The 16,434-nt window shown below is 36.3% G+C and overlaps 1 protein-coding gene and 2 non-coding genes across 8 annotated transcripts in view; 2 read left to right on the top strand and 1 right to left on the bottom strand.

Moving 5' to 3' along the window:
- intu (inturned planar cell polarity protein) overlaps positions 1 to 16,434 on the bottom strand; it is a 29,457-nt gene that overhangs the window by 2,157 nt on the left and 10,866 nt on the right. For 5 of the 6 annotated variants that reach the window (XR_004895462.1, XM_035993530.1, XM_031304451.2 and 2 more), the window contains 11 exons: positions 14,381 to 14,499; positions 13,735 to 13,824; positions 13,009 to 13,086; positions 12,505 to 12,688; positions 11,559 to 11,612; positions 11,279 to 11,341; positions 8,293 to 8,508; positions 8,062 to 8,154; positions 7,448 to 7,879; positions 7,010 to 7,104; positions 6,710 to 6,899 (listed from right to left, as the gene is read on the bottom strand). Coding sequence is in view for 5 of the 6 variants with exons in the window: in XM_035993530.1 (XP_035849423.1) it covers positions 6,710 to 6,899; positions 7,010 to 7,104; positions 7,448 to 7,879; positions 8,062 to 8,154; positions 8,293 to 8,508; positions 11,279 to 11,341; positions 11,559 to 11,612; positions 12,505 to 12,688; positions 13,009 to 13,086; positions 13,735 to 13,824; positions 14,381 to 14,499 (1,614 nt within the window). In the remaining variant the exon portion in view is untranslated. The remainder of the gene's footprint in view (positions 1 to 6,709; positions 6,900 to 7,009; positions 7,105 to 7,447; positions 7,880 to 8,061; positions 8,155 to 8,292; positions 8,509 to 11,278; positions 11,342 to 11,558; positions 11,613 to 12,504; positions 12,689 to 13,008; positions 13,087 to 13,734; positions 13,825 to 14,380; positions 14,500 to 16,434) is intronic. The other variant, XM_031304453.2, reaches the window with a different exon arrangement.
- trnad-guc lies at positions 7,940 to 8,011 on the top strand. The gene has a single exon. It is a non-coding gene; the product is annotated as a tRNA-Asp (tRNA).
- On the top strand, positions 10,437 to 10,508 carry trnad-guc. Its single transcript has one exon. It is a non-coding gene; the product is annotated as a tRNA-Asp (tRNA).

Raw genomic sequence — 16,434 nt, 5'->3', positions numbered from 1 at the left:
TTTTGTGACTATTTGACCTACTATACTATGACTTTTACGTCGTACTACAATATGACTTCGACATACTATATATGTATACTATGTTTTTGTGACTTTTTTCGACATACTACAAAATTTTACTTTTCCGACACGTTTTTGTGACTTTTTCGACATACTATACTATGACTTTTACGACGTACTACAATGACTTTGTTCGACATACTATATATGTATACTATGTTTTTGTGACTTTTTTTCCACATACTATAAAATATTACTTTTTCGACATACATGATGCTGTTGTGACTTTTTCGACATATTATATATACTATGACATGATGTGACTTTTTGACATACTATAGTATGACTTTTCACTATGAAGTTTATGTGACTTTATCGACATACTAGACTTTTCCACATACTATACTATGACTTTTTGACATTCTATACTATACTGTTTTTGTGACTTTTTTCGACATTATATAATGACTTCTTTATGACTTTTTTGAAATACTACACTGTGACTTCTTTTCGACATACTATACTAATTTTTTTCTGACATTTCGACATACTATGCTATGATTTTGTTGGACATAGACTGACTTTTTTTCGACTTACTATGCTATCACGTTTTTGTGACTTTTTTCGACATACTATACTATGACATTTTTATGACTTTTTTTCGACATACTATACTATCACGTTTTTGTGACTTTTTTCAACATACTATACTTTTGACATTTTTATGACTTTTTTCGACATACTATACTATAAATTCTTTTACATTTTTTCGACATACTATACTATGACTTTTTTATGACTTTCAACACTGTATTATGACTTTTTTTCGACATACTATACTATGACGTTTTTATGACTTTTTCAACATACTATACAGTGACTTTTTTTCGACATACTATACAGTGACATTTTTTCAACATATACTATGACTTTTTTCGACATATAGTACAAACGTTTTTATAACTTTTCAACTTACTATGACTTTTTGTGACTTTTTTCAACATACTATAGTATGACTTTTTTCTGTTTTTGTCATACTATACTATGGCTTTTTTCGACATACTATAGTATGACTTTTTTATAACTTTTTCCAACATACTGTACCATGACTTTTGTGACTTTTTTCGACATACTATACTATGACCTTTTCAACATACTATACTATGACTTTTTTCGACATACTATACTATGACTTTTTTATGACTTTTTGACAAACTATACTATGACTATGGCTTTTCTGACTTTTCAACATACTATACTATGACTTTTTTCGACATACTATACTATCACGTTTTTGTGACTTTTTTTGACATACTATACTATTGACTTTTTTCCGACATACTATGCCGTTTGACTTTTTCAACATACTATACAGTGACTTTTTTTCGACATAGTATACTACGACTTTTTTTTGACATACTATACTATGACTTTTTTCGACATACTATACTATGACTTTTTTCGACATACTATACTATGACTTTTTTCGACATACTATAATATAATGTTTTTATGACTTTTTAACATACTATACTATCACTCTTTTGTCAACATACTATACTATGACTTTTTGTGACATTTTCGACATACTATACTATGACTTTTTTGACATACTATGACTTTTTTCGACATACTATATTATGACTTTTTTCGACATACTATACTATGACTTTTTTCGACATACTACACTGACTTTTTTCGACATACTATAGTATGACTTTTTTCTGTTTTTGTCATACTATACTATGGCTTTTTTCGACATACTATAGTATGACTTTTGTGACTTTTTTCGACATACTATACTATGACTTTTTTATGACTTTTTGACAAACTATACTATGACTATGGCTTTTCTGACTTTTCAACATACTATACTATGACTTTTTTCGACATACTATACTATCACGTTTTTGTGACTTTTTTTGACATACTATTGACTTTTTTCCGACATACTATGCCGTTTTTGACTTTTTCAACATACTATACAGTGACTTTTTTTCGACATAGTATACTACGACTTTTTTTTGACATACTATACTATGACTTTTTTCGACATACTATAATATAATTTTTTTATGACTTTTTAACATACTATACTATCACTCTTTTGTCAACATACTATACTATGACCTTTTCGACATACTATACTATGACTTTTTGTGACATTTTTGACATACTATACTATGACCTTTTCGGCATACTATACTATGACTTTTTTGACATACTATGACTTTTTTCGACATACTATACTATGACTTTTTTGACATACTATGACGTTTTTCGACATACTATACTATGACTTTTTTCGACATACTACACTGACTTTTTTCGACATACTATATTCTGACTTTTTCGACATTCTATACTATCACGTTTTTGTGAGTTTTTTTACGACATACTATATTGTGACTTTTTTCGAAGTACTATACAATGACTTTTTTCGACATACTATAGTATAATGTTTGTATGACTTTTTATGACACAATAATATATATATATATAATGATGTTATCGTCATACTATACTATGACGTTTTGGTGACTTTTTCAACATACTTTACTATGACTTCGACATACTATGACTTTTTTCGACATACTATACTATCACGTTTTTGTGACTTTTTTTCGACATACTATACAATGACATTTTTCGACATATACTATGACTTTTTTCGACATATTATAGTACAAACATTTTTGACTTTTCGACTTACTATGACTTTTTGTGACTTTTTTCATACTATAGTATGACTTTTTTCTGTTTTTGTCATACTATACTATGGCTTTTTTCGACATACTATAGTATGACTTTTTTATAACTTTTTCCAACATACTTTACCATGACTTTTTGTGACTTTTTTCGACATACTATACTATGACCTTCTTAACATACTATACTATGACTTTTTTGATATGCTATGACTTTTTTCGACATTATACTATGATGTTTTTAATGTATATATTATGATATGTTTAGCACATCACCATCCATGGAGGACTTCTACAACCAGCAGTGCAGAAAGAAGGCCAACAGGATTGAAAAAGAAACAACTGCTTCACTGTAATTGTTGTGCATATGACAAATAAAGAATTTTGATTTTGAAGATTGATTTTGCAGAAATTGTGAATGTGTCATTTGTGAATGTGTCATTGCCCCATTGCCTCCACACTTATATATATATTATTTTGGTATAAGCACATCAAAGCAGTTGCTTACTATACTGTGACGTTTTTTCAACATACTATACTATGACTTTTTTCGACATACTATACTATGATTTTTTTCGACATACTATACTATGATGTTTTCAACATACTATACTATGACTTTTTTCGACATACTATACTATGATGTTTTCAACATACTATACTATGACCTTTTTCGACATACTATACTATGATGTTTTCAACATACTATACTATGACCTTTTTCGACATACTATACTATGACGTTTTCGACATACTATACTATGACTTTTTTTCGACATACTATACTATGACGTTTTCGACATACTATACTATGACGTTTTTATGACTTTATCGACATACTATACTATGACGTTTTGGTGACTTTTTCGACATACTTTACTATGACTTCGACATACTATGACTTTTTTCGACATACTATACCATCACGTTTTTGTGACTTTTTTTACGACATACTATATTCTGACTTTTTTCGAAATACTATACAATGACTTTTTTATGACTTTCGACATACTATACTATGAGTTTTTTCAAAATACTATACAATGACATTTTTATGACTTTTTCGACATACTATACTGTGACTTTTTTCAACATACTATACAATGACATTTTTCGACATATACTATGACTTTTTTCGAGATATTATAGTACAAACATTTTTGACTTTTCAACTTACTATGACAACATATGACTTTTTCTGTTTTTGTCATACTATACTATGGCTTTTTTCGACATACTATAGTATGACTTTTTTATAACTTTTTCCAACATACTGTACCATGACTTTTTGTGACTTTTTTCGACATACTATACTATGACCTTTTCAACATACTATACTATGACTTTTTTGATATACTATGACTTTTTTCGACATTATACTATGATGTTTTTAATGTATATATTATGACATGTTTAGCACATCACCATCACCATCCATGGAGGACTTCTACAACCAGCAGTGCAGAAAGAAGGCCAACAGGATTGTAAAAGAAACAACTGCTTCACTGTAATTGTTGTGCATATGACAAATAAAGAATTCAACATACTATAGTATAAGATTTTTATGACTTTTATACATACTATGACTTTTTATGACTTTTCAAGAGACTATACATTTTTTTCAACATAATATACTATGACTTTATATGACTTTTTGACAGACTATACTATGAATTTTTTTCGACATACTAAACTATGACGTTATTACTTTTTTCAACATACTATACTGTGACTTTTTTTTTTTACATACTTTACTGTGACTTTTATTGACATTCCATACTATGACATTTTTATGACTTTTCAACATACTGTACTATGAATTTTTGTGACTTTTTCGACATACTATACTATGACATTTGTGACTATCTTTGACATACTATACTTTTACTTTTTTCGACATACTAAACTAGGAAGTTTTTGTGACTTTACATACTGTACTATGACTTTTTTTGACATACTATACTATGACATTTTTGTGACTTTTTTCAACATACGATAATGTGACTTTTTTTCGACATGCTATACTATGTTTTTTAACGTTTATTTACGTATATAGTTTATTATGACATGTTCCGCACATCACCATCGCCATCCATGGAGGACTTCTACAGCGGTGGAGAAAGAAGGCCAACAGGATTATCAAAGATATATAAAACAACTACAACATTACAGTTTTTTCATCTTTTACACCAGTCTACCACAGTACCATATATATTGTATTTTATTCCTATACTTTACCTTCAGCACGAGGCTATTTCATGTTCAGTCTTAGAACATTACTTAGTAAACTTACTGTTGGAGGGATCCTGAGAACTAAGAATTTCATTGCCAAGTACTGCTTCACTGTAATTGTTGTGCATATGAAAAATAAAGAACTTTGATTTTGATTTTGCATCCACACTTACAGTAACTGCAAAGTGCTCGGTATAAGTCACAGTATAATATGTCAAAAAAAGTCATAGTATAGTATGTTGAAAAAAGTCATAGTATAGTATGTTGAAAAAAGTCATAGTATAGTATGTTGAAAAAAGTCATAGTATAGTATGTTGAAAAAAGTCATAGTATAGTATGTTCAAAAAAGGCGTAGTATAGTATGTTCAAAAAAGGCGTAGTATAGTATGTCGAAAAAAGTCACAAAAGTCATATTATAGTATGTCGAAAACGTCATGGTATAGTATGTCAGAAAAAAGTCATAGTATAGTATCTTGAAAAAAGTCATTAAAGACATAGTATAGTATGTCGAAAAAAAGCATGAAAAAGTCACGGTATAGTATGTCAAAAAAAAGTCATGAAAAAGGTCATAGTATAGTAGGTCAAAAAAAGTCATGAAAAAGTCATAGTATAGTATGAAGCAATAAAATGTTATAAAAAGGCCATAGTAAATAGAAGAAAAGTACTAGTATAGTATGTAAAAATTAAGAAATAAAAAAGAAATAATTTAATATATCGTAAAAAGTAAAGGTAGAAATGCCCCCCCCAAAAAAAAAGTCTTTAAAAAAGTTAATGGATAATTATGTTTACAGTTATAACACATAAAACAAGAAACAACATAAAAACACAACCAATAAAACAAGTTATAAGAAATAGATTAAAAAACAGTTAAAATGTACTTTGTTGAGGTGAGTTTTTAAAAGTGATTAAAAAAGAAGATACACTTTGCTCGGGCAAGCCTGACAGAAAGGCTCAGTCTGCCACTTTTGTGTTTATCTGGCAACAACAAAAAGGGAAACTTTAGAGCATCTCAGGGAGATTTACATGAATAGCATACCCTTCCTCGTTAGTATAGTGGACAGTATCTCCACTTGTCATGTGGAAAACCAGGGTTTGATTCCCCGATGGGGAGTATTTATTGCTCCAAAAAGGAACCCAAATAGATTTAACCTTTTTGGGATTGTGTATATTTTGGATATCCATTTATTTATACTTTTATAGAAAGTCATAAAAAAGAAATATAATATAGTATGTTGAAAAAAGTCATGAAAAAATCATAGTATAGTATGTAGAAACAAAAAACCTAAAAAAGGTCATAGTATAGTGTGTCAAAAAAGTAACAAAATGTCATAATAGTTTGTCGAAAAAAGTCATATAAAAGCCATAGTATAGTATGTTGAAAAAGTCATAAAATACTGATGAAAAAGTCATAAAACGTTCATAGTATACCATGTCGAAAAAAAGTCGTAGTATAGTACGTTGAAAAAAGTCATGAAAAAGTTATTGTATGTCAAAAAAAGTCACAAAAACGTCATAGTATATATAATATGTTGAAAAAATCATAGTATAGTATCTTGAAAAAAGTCAGAAAAAGTCATAATATAGTATGTCAAAAGTTGTTTTTGACTTGAGATTAATAGAATCTGGTCTTGGTGTGACTTTAGGTGGCCTTGACACCTCTTCTTACTATCTCTTGCTGTTTGCCATAATTACTGTGAAATGTGTTGTTAAATGAGATATGGTCTGAGGTTAGGACTATATTCATTTATGACTATGTAACTCTGACTTACCCTGGCTGGCAGGCTCTGCTGAAACGCAGCCCGTATGGAGAGGCAGCAGTGGTGGAAGTTGCGAATGAGCTGTGGGTGGATGGAGCCGCTGAGCTGAGCCACCTCTCTGTTAGTCGGAGCAATGAAGATCCCCTGAACAGTTTCCATCAGGACGTAGTGGAACAAGGTGTTCTCTGCACCTGAGGTCAGTCTGTCAAATTGAGAACATTTAGGTTTTTAGCTGTTAGCACGTTTTAGCCAACATTAATCATATTTGCTGTTAGAATGAAAACAAAAATATATATATTTTCAATCACCCACTTCATGGTGTTGTACATCTCATCTGTCTCCCTTTCAGTCAGGGTCTTCTTCAGGGTGCCCAGGTAGAATGGGTTTGGGTGCTTCATCCTGGGAATCTGATATCAAACAAGTCAGAACATTACAGTACATTACACAATACTATAAAAACGATATGAGTACAAGGTCCAATAAAATCTGCTTTTCTTGGAGATTAGGGTTAAAAACACTAAATCTACATTTTTGAGTTTATAGCAGGGCTCCAGACTGCAACCACATGGTCGCATTTTGCGTCATCTACACTCGTGTGTCTCGCTTTCGTGTAGACGGCCCCTAAAATTTTTAGTTAGGGGCTACAGTGCTCCTAGTAATTAAAGTTAGTCTGGAGCCCTGTATAGTGATCATGGCAACAATGGTCCTAACAGGAACAAACATAGACTTAATACATGACTAAAACTGTACCTTGAAAAGGCCTGCACTGCCTCCACTCCCATCAGACCCTCCAGATCCAAGCGAATCCCGACGCCCCCCCAGCTTCCTCCCTGAGTCTGGGGTGGAATGTGGACTGAGGCCTGGAGCCATTGATGAACCAGACCCTGACCCGGCATCCATCTGTCCCTCACTCCCGCTGTCCGACAGGCTCCTCTGGGGGCTGGACCTCCGGGCCTTCTCCCCAAACAGGCTGCGGCCTCTGTTTCCAGTGGATGAGCCTTTAACTGCACCGGCTATCTTGCTAAAGACGGGGGAAGAAGAGGCCAGGCTGTCCAGGCGGTCACGGGCCGTAGCAGCAGGGAGGAACCAGTCAGCACAGGACAGGCAGGGAGCAGATGGAGCATTTAGACGCTCCTCAATACCTGCCTCCAACACCTCCAGCTGCAGCAAGGTGGCTTTCACCTGTAGTATGAGAGTGACATAGGATATTAAAACCCAGGTTATCACCCTACAATTTGACCTTCCTCGTTAGTATAGTGGACAGTATCTCCGCCTGTCACGCGGAAGACCGGGGTTCGATTCCCCGACGGGGAGTATTTATTGCATCAAGAAGCAGAGGTATGTTAGGAATTTACAATGTTCACCTGGTCTACATAAACACAATCAGGTCCTGGAGAGCCAAAAGCTGGTGAAGCAGCGCCACCTGCCTCCAACAGCACACACTGCATAAAGTGCCTCTAAAGTGGAGAGGTAAAGAAATACAAGCAGAGAAAATGTTTTTTGTACAATAAAAAAAAACATTACTAGGAATAGATATTGGGTAATGACATGGACAATAAAGTTAAAAATAACCAGTCAGCGACTTGTAGTCTTACCAGCCCCACAATGAGGAGGAAGTGCCGTCCTTGAGGCTGGCTGTAGCCTGGTGCTGTGCTGCTGCCCTTAGCTCTCTGCTGGGGAAACACCTCCCTCCAGATGACTAGCTGACCCACCCGCTGCTCAGCTGCCAGTGGCAGCAGGCAGTAGTGCTGGCAGTACAGGCACACATCCAGAAGGTCATCTTTTGGCAGATGGTTGGCGATCAGGTAGGACTGGAAGGTGAGTGTGTTGACGATTTAGTAAAAGCTTCAGTAAACAGGTGTTGAGGGCTTGGAACAAAGATTGTTAGCAAAAACAAGCATAAAATAGTCATAGTATAGTATGTCGAAAAAAGTCAAAGTATGGTATGTCAAAAAAAGTAAAAAAAGTCATGGTATAGTATGTCAAAAAAGTCATAGTATGGTGTGTCGAAAACAGTCAAAAAAGTCCTGGTATAGTATAGTATGTCAAAAAAAGTCATAAAATCAGGATATCCTTTAATGCCACATAAAACAAATCTCAAGAACCACCTTTTTCCACCTGCTTAACATTGCCAAAATTAGGCACATCCTGTCTCAAAACAATGCAGAAAAACTAGTCCATGCATGTGTTACTTCAAGGCTGGACTATTATAATTCCTTATTATCAGGTTGCTCTAACAAATCCCTTAAGACTCTCCAGTTGATCAAGAATGCTGCAGCGTGTGTACTGACAAGAACTAAGAAGAGCTCATATTTCTCCCATATTAGCTTCTCTGCATTGGCTTCCTGTAAAATCCAGGATTGAATTTAAAATCCTTCTCCTGACCTACAAAGCTTTTTATGGTCAGGCACCATCTGACTTAAAGAGCTCATGGTACCCTATTGTCCCACTAGAGCACTGCGCTCCCAGAATGCAGAGCTACTTGTGGTTCCCAGAGTTTTCAAAAGTAGAATGGGAGCCAGATCCTTCAGCTATCAGGCTTCTCTCCTGTGGAACCAGCTCCCAGTTTGGCTTCGGGAGGCAGACACCGTCCCCACATTTAAGAGTAAACTTAAAACTTTCCTCTTTGATCAAGCTTATAGTTAGGGAGTGAGGAGCGGCAGTGTTCGCCTAGACCGGCTGGGGAGGGTGTTGCTGCAGATATGGCGCCCCCTCCTTTTCTCTGCTTCTCTTCATAGTTGTTGGATTCATCTACCAACCCTTTGTAGGCTGGCTCAGGTTTGCCTTGGACCAGCTCTTAGTTATATGCTGCTATAGTTTTAGACTTGGGATGGCACCTAAATCGTGGCTGCAGCTGCTGCCGTGGTCCTGCTCGATGCCCTGCTACGCCCTGCACTGCTACTACTATTATTTCTAGTCATAGTTCTGTTATCTTTATTGTTACTATAATTGCCACTGTTCATCATACCAACTGCTATAATTATTATGAATCATACTTCTATATCTGTATATCTGTTTCCCAACCGGCAGCGGCAGATGGCCGTCCACCAAGAGGAAGTTTTTCCTCCCACTGTTGCACCAAATGCTTGCTTTTGGGGGGAACTGTTTTTGGTCTTTGTAAATTATAGAGTGTGGTCTAGACCTACTCTATCTGTAAAGTGTCCTGAGATAACTCCTGTTATGATTTGACACTATAAATAAAATTGAATTGAAAAAAGTCATAGTATAGTATGTCGAAAAAAGTCACACTATAGCATGTCGAAAAAAGTCATAAAAAGGTCATAGTATAGTAGGTCAAAAAAAGTAGTATAGTATGTTAGAAAAAGTCAAAATATATAATATGTTGAGAAAAAAAAAGGAATATAAAGGATTTAAAGTCTTTTAAAAAGTGAATAGATAATATGTCGTCAGTTACTTTTAAACTGTTTAAACAACATAAAAACACAACTAATAAAAAAGTTAGAAGAAATAGATTAAAAAAAACAACAATTAAAAGGTACTTTGTAAAAGTGAGTTTTTAAAAGTGATTAAAAAGAAGATACAGTTTCCTGCCCTGATTTCCTCAGGGAAGCCTGACAGAAAGGCTCAGTCTTGCAACAACAAGAAGGAAAGCAGAGAAAACCAGGGAGATTTAAAAAGATAAATAATTGTTACTTGCAGCTCAAATGCAAACTGAACTCACTTGAGTCATTCTTCAGCAGATATTTTATTATCTTTCTTAAGATTTGATCTACAGCCATCCTCGTTAGTATAGTGGACAGTATCTCCGCCTGTCACGCGGAAGACCGGGGTTCGATTCCCCGACGGGGAGTACTTATTGCTCCAAAAAGGAACAATCTTACTTCCAATCTTGTTTCAATTTTTGGCATTGTGTTTAGTAAAATCTTAGTGAAAATAAATTTTGTAGAGCAAAATAACACTTCTAAATGTAGCGAGTACCAAAAGCCCTTTTCTGATGTTATTGTTACTTAACCACACTTTTTGACTTTTTCAGCAGAAGAGCATTCATTGTGACTTTAAAAAGGAAACAAAAGAATGAACCAGCAATAAAAAATAAACCAACAGTACATAACATCCATCTGGCTACAGTATCTTGAAATGTGTATTGCATCTGGCTCCAATTTTAATTATCTATTTAAAACAAATCTTTCCTAAAAGGTCCCACCTCGTTATCCTGTATATATTGTGATATGAAAACACATTTATATCAAAATACCAAAATCAAATTCTTCTCTACAGGTAAAGTTTTAATATATATATATATATATATATATATATATATATATATATATATATATACACTGACATACCTTGCACCTGAGCACATATATAAAAAATTACATCCAGTAAAATGTGAGCAACCCAGGTGATTCTCACACCTTCACCGTAACATAATATACGACACAGTCTACTGCTTAATGACCTCCATCTCCCCTTGGTTAATATTTGTTAGCATGTTAGCTGGGTCGTTGACATTTAAGAATGGCTGTCTAGACGGTGGGGAACCATCAGGGGAGGATATAAATATGTTAAAGCTGCTGGCACTGAAGTGCGTGCGAGTGCGTGTGTGTTTTGACCTACCTTGTAGAACAAACATGAGCCAAGAATTACATATAGACGTCTCAGGCCAAAAAAGTCCTCAGACTGTAAAGAAATAGAAACAAAAATAAAAGTACAAGAAAGTAAACAAAGATTCAATTCATTTTCTAAGAGCAGATAGGACATTATTCATTATTACGGTTGCCACTGAACAGAAGAAATAAGTATGCCAAATCCCCTACAAATGCCCATCCCTAACAGGTAGCATACATTTGAAAGTACATTATGCTTGCAAGACAGCAGTACTTGTGTGTTTTCTCACCATTTCTCCAAAATCAGAAGACTCAAAATCGGAGAGAACAGTATCCACCTCCGTCTGGGCACAGAGAAAATCAAACGTAAGCTTAACAGCATTTAATTGTTAGCATGGCAAATATACTATGTGATTAATCTTCGGTATGTCCAATTTCTTGTAGTGTTGTCCATAGTCTTTGCTACTGCATTGATCCAATATATTCATGGACATCGTTGAAATATCATCTAATTTGAATTATTCCAGTGATACATTGTGTCAATTACAACAGTGGACACTAGAGGGCACCATAGCTACATTTGTGACAACATCACATTCATCTTCAAAAGGTAGAGGAAACAGAGACACTATTGGCGCTTTTCCATTACGTGGTACCTGCTCGACTCGCCTCGACTCTACTCGCCTTTTTTGGTTTTCTGTTACGAAGAAAAGTACCTGGTACCTGATAACAGGTACTTTTTTTAGTACCTCCTCAGTCAAGGTTCCAAGCGAGCTGAGCCGATACCAAAAGGTGACGTGAAAGCGACAGAGGGGGGTGTCCTGAACAAACCCGCTATTTTTAAATAATTTAGCCAGCTTTTTTTTGCTGCCTCCAGCTTTATTTGAAACAAAATGTGTCTTCTGGCTGTGGCAACAACAACACAACTTCGACGTTCTGTGTGTGTGTGTGTGTGTGTGTGTGTGTGTGTGTGTGTGTGTGTGTCGCGTTAGGTCACGGCAGTTTACTGCGGCACCGCTATGACCACCAGCCACGCTGAGGCGGTACTAAAATCTGCAATGGAAAACGGACGCACAGTGAGGCGAGTAGAGTCGAGGCGAGTCGAGCAGGTACCATGTAATGGAAAAACGCCAAAAGATATACAAATAGCTGTAATTACTGTATTTACTTCTGCTCCGAGACTAAATTAGATCTATTAATAATATTCCTGTCTTCTCACGTAAGACATAAATGCACCTTGATTTCGGGAGGCAGCGTGAGCCATCGGACCGCCGGCAGTCCATCAAGAAAAAGGGTCCCTGAGACGTCGGGGGTTGGGACTGAGGAGCCGTCCCTCAATCGAGATGGCTGGATGAGCTGCTGGAAGAACAGGCAGAAGAAGTGGTCCAACCTGGGAGCATGGTCCGCCTTACAGAACGCACTGCGGATGACACAATAAAGTTGACAAATGAGTGTCATGATAACAAATAAAAGGTAATTCATAGAACTAAAAGAATCCTTACATTTCAAGATAAAAGAAGTAGAAGAAGGTAAAGATATTTAAGAGCAAAAAAAAAAGGGGGTTAAGCGATTGAGACAATTACTTTTTGTAAAATCCAGCTGGAAAATTTCCTTTTGCTTTGAACACACACTATTTTTATTTAGTATATATTGCATTAAGCATTAAAAAAAGGCAGCTAGAAAGGGCAAGTTTCAACCAGCGCTCTCAGCAGGACCACAGGAAAGCAAAGACAGACCCACCTGTCTAAGGAGCCGTACATCACTTTTAGTGTCCGGACCACGTCTCCCACCACCGTCTGCAAATACAGCAGTGGAACCCTGAAGAGAAATGGAAAAATGTCAAACACAAATGTGATTAAACTTCAGCTTCAGCAGATTATCTTATCAAATAGTTGGACTAATGGCCAGGAGCCATGAAGGAAAAACATTTTATACATAATTGTTTTTTCTACATGTGGGTGTTCCTCAAAAATCAATCTATGTGGTTTTTAAGCACGAATGAGATTATTTCTCAACAGAGATGATGATTGATCGGGTTGACCCAGTTGCCAAAAATGAAAGGTGGGTAATATGACTAATCTCATGAACAACCACAATCCTTAAATAGGTATTCATTCTCCCAACAAAAGGACAAAAAGAAGCACATGTGCACGTTCACATTGTTTTTACAGATCATGCTCATAAATATGTTTCCTCTTCTACAAAAAAAGTTCATTTTTCAAGTACACGTCATGCTCAAAACATGTATTACCACACCAGTATCAGTACCCTGATTTTTAAAAAGTGATGTCCTGAAAATTTCCTGTCAGATCATTTACACTTGCCATATGGAACAAACTCTTGCCGGGTAATATCTACGTTGTCGGTTTCTGAGCTGGCAAAGGCCGCAGTTCAAATGAAATGTGATGGAGCTTTCTCACAGCGTAATATTCTGTGTGTAGCATGTGTGATGCTGCCTCCCTCTACCTGTCAGCGGGAAGACCGATGACCAACAGGTTGTTGCTTTGCTTCCAGTAGCCCACATGTACCAGCTGTTTCCCAAGCAGGAGAGAAGAACTGAGGGGAGGAGGCAAGGTTGCCATGAATACAACGCAATGGATATATTCTTAACATCCAATAGCTCCTCCAATCGCCAAGCTTTTCACCAAGATCACTGTTGTTTTAAAATCAACTGTGAACTGTGTTGATATTCAAAACATCCATCGGTGAACTAGCAGAAAAGTTAGGAATTTGAGGGAGCTACAACAAAAATAGTTTAGGAATTTACCATCATCACATTCATTTTGATGCCCTCTTATAATTTTTTATAGAGAGCCATTGCATCTTTCTTTGAGTGCCAGTTTTTTTGTTTTTAAATGGAACAGAAAGGAAGTAAAAAAAGGATGGAAAAATTGCTCTGAATAGGCCCACATCCTCTTCATGAAACAACCAGCAGTATGTGTGAAAAAGTTAAAAGGGTTTAGCTAACACTTTACAGTATCATCAATGCGCTTTACAACCAATATGGACTATTAAAGTAATTATACTGAAGTATAAGGGCATCATTGTGGGTGCAAAGCATATCAGAGTATCGCCTCCACATCTATTTTTTTCTCCGTGCTGCTTCTCCTACCTGAGTATCCGCCCTCCTGTGACGTTCTCCAGCATGTCACACAGAGTGAGGAAGATCCCCCTGACTCCTTTCAGCTGGCCGGATGCTTCAGACACCGGGTACTGGTACAAGATCTCCTCCTGCAGACACAAACACACATTCACACAGGAATATCTGGTTAAGTGTTGCTCTGTGTCATGAAAATGATATATTCAGCAGAAATAAACATCTCTGGTGAGCCTATGAACAGATAAATGTCACATAAAAATGTGAAATATCTGTTGTTGGATGCTACAGTCACCAAAATGTAAGTCTGAAATTATAGACAGCAAAAAAGAATGAACAGATGAACCACTGGATGTTTTTTTTCTGTCACCTCAACAATAATAGTTTGGTTTCAGTTTTACAGCCTACTCTCACTTTGGGACAAACATAAAAATGTCACTTTAAAGATGAATGTTACTAAAATATTTTACATGTTTGACTTTCCAGAGTAAAGATAAGCAAATTCAGGAAATACAGGAATTCGGCTGAAGCTCAGAGAAAACCAAACTACAGTATAACATGATTAGTACTTATCCATTACAAACTATTTTTGCAATACCAACTACCAAGCAGAGAGAACAAGAGAGTGCTCCAAGCACTATTAAGCATTTTAGTAAGTAAGTAAGTGTAAATGTAAAGCTTTATTTACATAGCTTTTTTTTCTTTTAAACACACAGTTACAAAGTGCTTCACACACAATTCTTACATTAGTATTCCTCCCAGCATGCTGGCAACTCTAACGGATACAGGGCAGATAAGAGCAGAGTGGCTGAGAGGACAAGAGGACGGAGTGGTGGGTGAGGGGATAAAAACCTTGAATGAACAGGCCCTTATAGCCTTGCCAACCAGAACAAAGAAACAAGAACAACCAACACAGCACAACACTTAAGTTACATCTTTTCTGTACATACAAGCAAAACAATGCTCAGATCACACAATAATCACACAGCTAAGACTCAAAAATACCAAAGCTGAACCAATTTTTGCTACCTTGCAATCAAAGGACTCATCAAAGTCAATATTCTTGCACAAGACTATCATTTACAAAATCAACCACTGGCTTATGTGGCTCCAGACAACCCGTACTCTCCACTGCTGTTTAGGTCAAGAAAAAAAATTGGCTTGCAGATACACAAAAAGGAACTGCAGAACCATGAAATACAACCATAGAGAAAACCTCAACCTGCCAATAGTCGTCCACAGGGAAAATGTGATTACAGTGTAGGAGGTGTTGGTCAGAAAATAATGATTTGCTTCTCAGAGCAAGAAAACAAATACACAATATGGGATTAACACTTCACTACAAGTGAATATACAAAACAGTGCCCTAAATAAAGTTCACAGCACTAAAATGACAGATAATTTATTGACGAGTGCTGTGCCTCAACTTCTCCACTTTCCGTCTGTTTTCTGTTAGTGGCACCACAGGCGTTGGAAACCCTCCAGAGCAGTAGTTTTCTGTAACACCGAAATTCCACCAACTGCGGAACGGCCGCGGAACGGCTCCGCTGCGTGTCGGCTCCGTGCTCCGCCGTCCTTCAATACCCACCGGGTCCGGATTTGTTGCGTAACGGCTGTGGCCATGACTGACAGCTGTAGCCACGAGGATCCACGAGATCTTGTGAATTCACGTAGAATAGAACCACAAAACCAACAACAGTTTGTTTCCATCCAGAGGAGTAGAGGGGAAACGACTCTGTGCTGTGTTTTCAAGGTGTAGTGCAGGGAAATATGATCTGCCGTGAGCATGGTGTATTTTATTTTGAAAATTAACCAGATGTTTTATTTTGTTTATGTGCTCGACTTCCTGTCCCGCACAATCTGAATTGTGCTGAATTGCTGCGGAGCTCTCCGGCATCTGGCAAAAATAGAAGCTCTGCGTATCTGCTCCGGAGGGCTGCGATCGCCGGAGCTGGGACGGAGTCAGGACGCAGCCGTTCCGCAGTCAGTGGAAATACACACGTTGACTTTAACGGAAACCTAATGACTCTGCCGCTGTTCCGGAGCAGATCCGCAGACGTTACGCAGTT

This window comes from Sander lucioperca, chromosome 17 (assembly GCF_008315115.2).
Source record: "Sander lucioperca isolate FBNREF2018 chromosome 17, SLUC_FBN_1.2, whole genome shotgun sequence".
Lineage (NCBI taxonomy): Eukaryota > Metazoa > Chordata > Actinopteri > Perciformes > Percidae > Sander > Sander lucioperca.
Note: the sequence above shows the minus strand (reverse complement) of the source record. Positions and strands in the feature narration are given on the sequence as shown.